We start from the raw sequence: 9,134 nt of genomic DNA, 5'->3' as shown, positions 1-9,134 counted from the left end.
TATTAATGAAACCCCCTTTACATAAGCAAAAGGGAACTAATCTTGGAATTTTCTTTAGTTAATCCGAGTCCATACTAGTAGTATGTTACAACATTTCAAATCGAAAATTTATCTAACTCCAATTTCAATTTTCTGATTGAAACACAGAGGTTTAACCCCGTGTATAACCCATTTGCTAAAACCGCCGAAGAGTTTTAACGAAGTTTCCCAAATATCTATGCTTAAATTTATTAATGTATACAGGTATACAGTTACAATTTTAAACTACCCCAACATGTTTATAAAACAAAACAAAAACTCTTATTTCCAATCAAAAATCTCCATTTTTCCTCCAAACAAGAGGGTTGTGAACTGTCGTCTTTCCACTTTTACGTCAATTTAGGAACGACCTTGGGTCGCGTGTAAGGCGTAAGGTAGGTCAAGGAAGGAAACCTGGATCATATTAGACGACGCAAGATCACAGGGGGAGGGGACACACGCCGCAACAATGGGGAGCGTGAACCAATGAGGGTAGCGGCTTTGTACAACGCACCCCCACCCCTAGCAGCGACGTCGCCGCGACGGCCGCCGACACGCGTCAGAACCGTGCCTGCCTTGCGTCGTGTAACATGTGGAGAGTGGTAGTGCCGCGAGGGGGGGAACAGCCCCCTGTACCGTCCGAGCCCCCCGCGCCACCACACTGGGGCTACTCGGCACCCTGGGCCCCGCCGCCGAGGCCCCCCTTGGCCGCCAAGAGGCCCATGAGCGACAGTGATGACGGAGACGAGTTTTCTGAGGAGGGATCGAAAGATCAGTAAGTACTTAGTAATTTAATCTACATTTTGATATTTATTAGAACAGTATTCCCCTATTTTTAAAGTTGCAAAGTTGAATCAAATTTTCTATAAATAAGTTTCTTTGCAAATTGTTATATTTACTGTTGGTGCACAGTTCAATTTCGATCTTGACATATCTGAGGGACCTGCCCCTATGGCTTTAAAAGTCACCCTGTTTATCGTATAAGGGTTGTTTCGATAATTTTTGACAATGGACATTGTAAAGAACTACAACGTTTAAATCTTGTTTTCAATCTTTCAAATTAATTATCTTTTACACTGCTGGCGGAATAAAATCGATAATGTATTGTAAAACTAAATAATGAGTTAACTTATTCTATAACGGTGTCATTGATGAATACAAATGGACAACGATGACATATGAAATACAATATTTCCAAGAGTAATTCTGCGAAAAAGAGTAAAACCACTATTTTAAAATTTGTGTTCTCAACTTGTCACAAAGCACGATCTAAATCTATTAGTTAATAAACAAACTGTTTACAGAGGTAAAGTTTTTTGACTAGTTTTTACTGTTCGCTATGTTGTTATAAGACGTTATGAAAAACAAGGTTTAACGTAAGTTTTACTATTTTATCATGGAAGGATACTTGTAAACCCAATTAAGTCAGCCAATGACATTGTATCTTCCAAATCCGTCTTTTTCGGAAAAAATACTGCATATTTGACTTGGGTGAAAACACTGGCAGAAGTTTCAAGTAGCATTAATTTGTAAAAGCAATACACTATTAATGGATTTCTGCAATGCATCCAAAACGTCACCCAATATTTTCACCAATTCAACTACGTGGTCACATCCCAAAAGCCAAAATTTGATCATCTACTTTTACGAGGAGTCTATATTCTAGATTTTGTTTCTAGTATCTGAAAACTCAAACACTGTTTTATCTCAAACAAACTACTAAAATCCAAGACAATTTTTTCCTGAAACATCGCTCTCTTCTCTAGATGCTCGTCCCCCGGAGACCCCGACAGCTGCCAGATGTTATCCAGGAAGAAGCGCAGAGGTATCATAGAGAAACGGCGCAGAGACCGCATCAACACCTCGCTCTCGGAGCTGCGGAGGCTCGTACCTTCAGCCTTTGAGAAACAGGGCTCAGCCAAGCTGGAGAAGGCTGAGATACTTCAGATGACCGTGGACCACCTCAAGATGCTGCATGCTAAAGGTCAGTGGATATTTTGATTGTAAAAGTAGTGTGCGTCACTGTCTCAAAAGAAATTATAGTTATAAACGACAATGATATAAAAAGTGAATTCAAGTTGACGTCAAATAATATTGTCCCATGTAACAATATAGGGTCTCTAGTAAATTCATAGTGTTTGCCGTACCTCTCCAAAAGTGTTTGCTGAGAATCCAAAATGTAAAATTGTCCAGATACATTGTAAAATTGGTCTTACTTGATAATGCCCTTTACAGAAATCAAATTTAAGTTAAATAAATGAGGCTGCAACTACAAGATTTTAATATGGTGTAATTGATACCAAAAACTCCCTTTTGAGTTAAGATTTTAGATTATGGCTTAATAATTAACTAAATTTTATATGTCGTCGAATTTTTTCCTGCATTTAATTATACCTACAAGTTAACTATTTCATAATGTAACTTAATATTTGTTCAGTTCCCGTGTGTACTGATTGTATTCAAAATCCGGAACCATTTTCATAACTCCTTCCTTTTATTTAAAAGAAACTAATTTTTATTTACTTACATTAAAACAACATTTATTTTGGAGCCCAAGTAAAAAATTTCATAAAGGGAAGTAAGACGTTTTGGAAAACCCACACATATATTTACTACTCATACAAAATTAATTGTTAAACAATAATATATTACTTCTTGAACGGTCATAAGGTCTCCCAAAGGATGAGGCCTCGCCACAGTAGCCCAGTGTAGGGATGGGGCTCAGCTCAGTAACACACCACCTGTTGATTGTATCCCGTAATTCGCGACCGTCTGACATCTGACACGGTCTTCCTTTCCCACACTTCCACCTGACTGTAACCCCCCGCCCCCCCCCCACCACAGCCCGGACCCTGTCCATTAAGTCTAAAATCAACAGTTTTCGTAATTTACTAATTTCGATTAGTGTATGGACTTTTTACGCAGAAGTCTGTGCTTGTGTTAGAAAAAATATATTGTCACTTATTTTTTTATATTTTGTTAAATTCTAATATAAAATTAGTAATTTTCTGGAATGAGACGCTGATAAACACAGTAACTTATTTACAATTAAATTGGATAAACAAGCATTTTTTTATTAACTATCAAGTGGTTACTAGGGATTTCAGTCTGGATCGAGTTCAAATCCCTCCAAAGGCTTGATGTGCTTACTGAAAACGTACCGCCAGCGTACCACTGTAAGATAAATCAATTCTGTAGGCCTATAAGATAATCAATAAGTTTCAATATAATAAATGTTTATAGTTCCTCGGAGTAGATTATGCTTTTAATTTGAGTAACTAAAAACAACAGCTTATCAAAACTTTAAACTTATAGTACAAAACCAATACAACTCTTCTTTAAATACGTAAATTGTAAATTTAAAACAAAAATAACAAATAATGATGTCCCCCTAAAAATTTAAACACGGCAGCTCTATCCACCTCAAAGTCCCCACTTCCACAAAATACGAAAAAAACAATAAAAACAAATGATACACCAAAACAGCAGTAGAGTTGTAATTTACCAATTTTATAGCTATTTTATTTTTTTACGTAAAGATCTGTATACTACTGATTGCCACAGAACAGTTTACCTCTGGTTCCACTGATACCATCCCCCACCCCTCTTGATAACACGAGAGCGCTAGGGGTGCAGTGTTCCCACGGGTTGTGCCCCCTCCCCACTCACCCCGGCCCAGAGGGCTTTATGTTGTTTGGCCTATTTAATTGGTGCCGTGTCACTTTATTGATGCCAATTGCTATTGAATCGGACTGGAGTGAATTTTCCGTCTGGTTTGAGAAGGAATATGAATAGGGAAATCGTATGATTAATGAGCCTATGAGCTATATAAAGCTAAAAGCTATATAAAGATTGATCTGTTTTGCTTGAATTGAACTGAATAATTGTTGGTCCTATAAAAATCAACGAAGAGAGGTCACATATGAACTCATGTGATATATGTGAGTTTCTACTGAAAAAAAACAAAACATTTCCATTGAGATAGTCATAAAATAATAACTTTAAAAATTTGATTATTAAAATTCCAAATTCTTTTAAGTGTACTTCATTTTTAACATATTTTCTTTGGACACATTTTACATCACCGAACCGTCTGTTGGAAATAAGTGTTTTAACCAAATTAATAAACCTAAAAAATATGAGGTTCTTAAATAAACTGTATATAGAACACGTGAGTTTTTTAGAATACAGCAACACTAATAAGAGGATAAAATAAATAATACATGTAAACTGATCAAGGTTGACTATTAATACGGTTACAGTACCATGAATGTTTATTTAAAAGATAAATTTAGAATGTACGAAAAACATAGATGTAGTTTACTAAATAGATAAACTTATATTATTCTATGTATATTATCTTGGAACTGATCAACTTCCAGAAAATAATTAATAATGAAGTAGCAATGTCGTAAACTTCTCCACGGTTGTATGATGCGCATCGACAACAATCAAACAGCTGTTCGACCGTGCGACTCTAGCGGCGAGCCTGTGTACTACGCGGGCGATAGTCCGAGTTTCCCACGATAGGTAGCAACACCTGTCCTTTATCAACAATCAACCAGCTGATACCACCATGACGTCAATCCTCGCGCTGACTGAATAATTAACTCTTGTTTGCATTTCCAAATACAAGTCGCTTTGAGTGGAATTGTGACATTATTAAAATTGAAATTTGCACTTTTTATGTTTCTGTAATTAGTTTATTCAGTAAACTAAATTAATGTAGTTTATTATTACATTTTGTATGAGCTATTCATTATCAAATTAATCTTCTTTGATGTATACAAATTGTGAATATTTTTAAGCAATAATAGTGATACCAAATATAACTGTATTAGGCAGGTATTTCTTGCACTTTATTGAAAACAATTCAAGTAAACTATTTTTATTCTTTTTCGAGTTTTTAAAAATCATTGACTTTAAACTTTGATTGTATCGATAAAACTCCATTTTAAAAACTTCTTCTTCCTTATAAAATATAAATACGTTTCTTTGCAAGGGTCAACATTTATATTTATTTTTTTTATTTGAAGCCCTCTGTCACTTTGAAGTGCGCACTATACCTTTAGCAATATGGGAGTGTCTCTGAACGTCAGGTTAAACACTTATGGTCAGGGGCAATCCCACATTGCTAAGGGTATAATTTATAAGGTTGGTCAATTTACCACTAATTAAATAAAAGATTAGCTACAGCTTTTAATATAATCACCTTGTGGTCCCCACACCCACGTTGACACATAATACCCTCAATATTTTTCCCCAACTTGTTAGAAATAATTGATAGTGATTAATCAAACAAAAAAGTGTGTTTTCGAATTTTAATATATTTATTGATAATTTCAATACGTTATGTGCAGTAACCTATCAGTGATACTGTTGTTACTATTCTTTGCCCTATTTGATGTTCTAACCTCCCCTATGTCTCCAGGTATGGACGCCCTCGCCTACGACCCGTCCAAGTTCGCCATGGACTACCACAACATCGGGTTCCGAGAGTGTGCGGCGGAAGTAGCACGATACTTGGTCACCGTGGAAGGTTTGGACATCCAAGACCCCCTGAGGTTGAGGCTAATGTCTCACCTGCAGTGTTTCGCAGCACAGAGAGAACTAGCCTCCAAACAGGCTCCTTGGTACCCAGGTTCCGCTCCAGGACCGCCAACCTACCCGTTGGATACCTCACACTCGTCTTCCGCCAACTCCTCCTTCGAGACTGGTTCTTGCGAGTCTGCACCTCCAGCGTCGTCTACGACTTCCTCTACCTCCACGTCGGCGCTGACCCCTCTCACGACTGTGTCGGGGTACCATCAGTACCCTCAGCATCCCCACCATCCCCCACACCACTACCCTGCACCTGCACCTGCACCTCCTAGCTATAATCATCCTCAACAACACTCGTACCAACAGAACAACTCGCCTGTGTCCAAGCCTTACCGACCGTGGGGTGCAGAGGTTGCCTACTAGACCCTGTGAAACAAAACATTGACTATAGATACTTAACTTTAAGTGCCATGGACTAGTACCAATTTTTGTGAGGTAGGCTTCTAAAATAGGATATGTATTCCAAAATTGATATATGGATGTAGTTTCAACCGCATTCAGAAATGTACCGAATTTCCATTAGGCTAAAATCCACCCAGAGTAATAATAGTTTAGGTTTTTATCACTAACGAAGAGTTTTGCACTTTGCAAAGATTAGTGTCACAGAAATAAGGTTTTAGAGTTTTGCCAACTAGTTCGTAATTCTACGAAACACCATTGATGAAATAATAACTATTACTTCATCTATGGTAGGACATAAAACTTTATTAATGTCAGTGCACTATATAAAATGTTCAACCTTTTTCATACCCGCCTTCCTCGAATTCTAGCTCACAAGAAGTTACCTATGGTACAACTTTTACAATGTCAAAGAGATGTACACTTCACGTTAATGTATCTATTGTCTATGCCCAAAAATAGATGTATTCGATAAAGGTAGCACTGAAAGAAATGTTAAGATACACAGCACCAAGGTCGAGGTAATCTAAATTTGATGAATACTTATATCAGATAATATTTTATAGATCAACTGGTGCAAACGACGTTTTGTATTAAAAATCAACTCTTGATATTACTCCGGAGATGGCAATTGAAAAGGAACAAACAGAAACCAACGATTGTGTCAAATTGTGTTGAATCTAAATGCATTTTCCTTTGCATAACCTATTTCATTCTGGTTAACTTGTAACGATACTGCTTCACAGAATCTGAGAAGAGTAGGCTATAAGTAAAATTTCAATTTTTCAGTGCTATCTTTATATTGTACTTATGTTTTCACGTTGTACCCAAATCTGTGATCTCCCAGCTAGGAACGCTGCTAAGTCATTATAATAGTCACTAGCTTTAAGATTTTGTAAATATAAGTAAATAGTAGTATTGCGAAGACAAATTTTACTGTAGTGTAAAATATACAAATATTGTACTTGAAGAAAATGTGTGTTTAAGGTGGATATGTACAAAATAACTTCAAATGTTAAAATGCAACTGGAAAATAGACTTATTGAAGTGTAAAAATGTCTTTTGTCCATGAAAGTAAATACATAAATAATCATTCTTAGTCTTAAATTTCTTCGTCTGTCCAGGTTCTGATCTTATTTAAAAATTATTTTTTATCTTTGTATCTATATACTTTTGTACTTTGTGTAAAATGTCTCTTTATCTAGTGTTTAATTGTGTTTAGTTACTTTTGTTATAGTTGTTTATTATTGTTTAATATTTTAATTTATTTTACTTTTTAGTTTCAATTCATACATGTGCTTACAACAAATTCTAACTGCACATAAATTTTCTTCTTGGTTATTAAATTTAAAATATTTTTATTCCAATTCTTATTTTGTGAATTATTTTTGAAGAAATTCCTGATAAGAATAACTTGTACATTAAAAATACCTTGCAGGACAAAAGATCAATAAATAGATTTATATATTTTTAAGTATTGTACTTAAATGTGGAAACTGTGATCCTCAATATTATAGGCTTTAAGGCATTACTGTTCACACCTGATAAATGAATAACTAAAAAAATATTTTTGTAATTTTTTATTGTATATAACTACAAAATGTCACCGAGTGAATAAAGATCTATATTTTTAAATTTGTGATTATCGTCCTTATTCATCAATCCCAAATTTATTAAAGAGTCGCATGCAAATCAACTAAATAACTGATTTGAAATAAATTGGACTATTAAGTCAAATCATTACATCAACTGTTGAATTAATATTGCATAGATATTGTAGCCGTCGTAAAAAATAAAGTACATTTCACTAAAGATATTATATTTAGTGGAACTAGCTGTAACCCACGGGCTTCACCCAGTTTGACTTCATAAGTATTGATAAAACTATTGATTGGTTAAGAATAACGTACAAATACAGCTGAAGTATTTTTAACATTAGGTATATGGAAAGTTCCGTTTGGAATGGAATTTCGACCTTAAAGGACAATTTATGAAATAATGGATAGTTTTGCGCAAAGTTTCTCGTCATGACGAACATTTTAAGTATATGGTTTATGGGGGGCGTGACTTGTAGTTTTCTCAAACGTTCATGGGTACTTTGGTATTTATAAATGGATTTGTTAATCAAAATAATAATTATTTATTACATTGTAAGTATTTGAAAATCCAATTATTGTATATACATTTTTCAAAGAATGATTTGCTAAAAGATAACTTTCGCAATATTTTAAATAATCAAAATAATGTTTTGTTTAAAGCATGAACATGCTTGCCGTCCTCGCAGTACTCATGCTGTGACAGTCGAGTTGTGTTTATGGATAATAAAGCTGTTGTGACTATTTGCGATGGTTTTGTTTGTTTGGAAGACGAGAAAAAAGGCAAGCCACAAAAATAAGGTGCAGGAATCGGCTTAAAACAGGCATCGGTTCAGTCACATGTCTATGTTAGGAGAACTACCATGCGAACCAAAGGATATACCCCACTGCAGCAAACCTGCAGACTAAGCGAATTTCCATTTACCTGATTGGATTTTTTATTAAATCTATTTAAATAACATTAGGTACAAGTACCTACCTAGGTTTGCTGCTACAGGTTGGGTAAAATAATGTGATTCTTTAGCAAAATATTTAAAGCTTAGTATACAATTTTTGAAATTTGCCAAGTTTGATCAAAATACATCCATAAACAAGCAAACTACAAAAGTTTACTTATTCTCCATGAGTATAGCATGGGATTTTTTAATTTATAATTGTTTGCATATTGGTCCCGGGCCCGTCTTACCGTGCCACCTAGGGTAACAGCAACTTCCCTATAGGGAAATTCGCTAAAATTACCTGAGAGTGACTGAAGATGTACAGGTATTTTGTTAAAGAGAAAGTACACTTAACGGGAAAGTCTAATAATTTTTCTTCTTATTTATCTGAAAGTTTAAACAGCTGGCTTTAAATGATTCATTTTTGTCTGGCAGTCAATAATATCGTCAAACAGCTATATTTGATCCAGCTATACGACGAGCTTAGGTTAAGTGATTGGATAGTTATCTATAAATATAGGCTTTATAGTAAATATTACAATATTACAAAAAGCATTGGAACAAAATTTTCCTAAGTAGTTTT

General features: G+C 35.1%; 1 protein-coding gene across 1 annotated transcript; it reads left to right on the top strand.

Moving 5' to 3' along the window:
- The first annotated feature begins 608 nt into the window (after window positions 1-608).
- LOC128989466 (hairy/enhancer-of-split related with YRPW motif protein) lies at window positions 609-5,982 on the top strand. Its single transcript, XM_054411359.1, has 3 exons — window positions 609-793; window positions 1,785-2,002; window positions 5,450-5,982. The coding sequence occupies exons 1-3, from the start codon at window positions 609-611 to the stop codon at window positions 5,980-5,982; spliced, it is 936 nt and encodes a 311-aa protein (XP_054267334.1).
- The last annotated feature ends 3,152 nt before the right edge of the window (window positions 5,983-9,134 follow it).

This window comes from Macrosteles quadrilineatus, unplaced genomic scaffold (genome assembly GCF_028750875.1).
Source record: "Macrosteles quadrilineatus isolate MER2022 unplaced genomic scaffold, UCM_ALF_1.0 Scaffold_3__2_contigs__length_128488019, whole genome shotgun sequence".
In the NCBI taxonomy this organism is placed as follows: Eukaryota; Metazoa; Arthropoda; class Insecta; order Hemiptera; family Cicadellidae; genus Macrosteles; species Macrosteles quadrilineatus.
The sequence above is the reverse complement of the archived record's forward strand: the minus strand, read 5'-3'. Positions and strand labels throughout refer to the sequence as shown.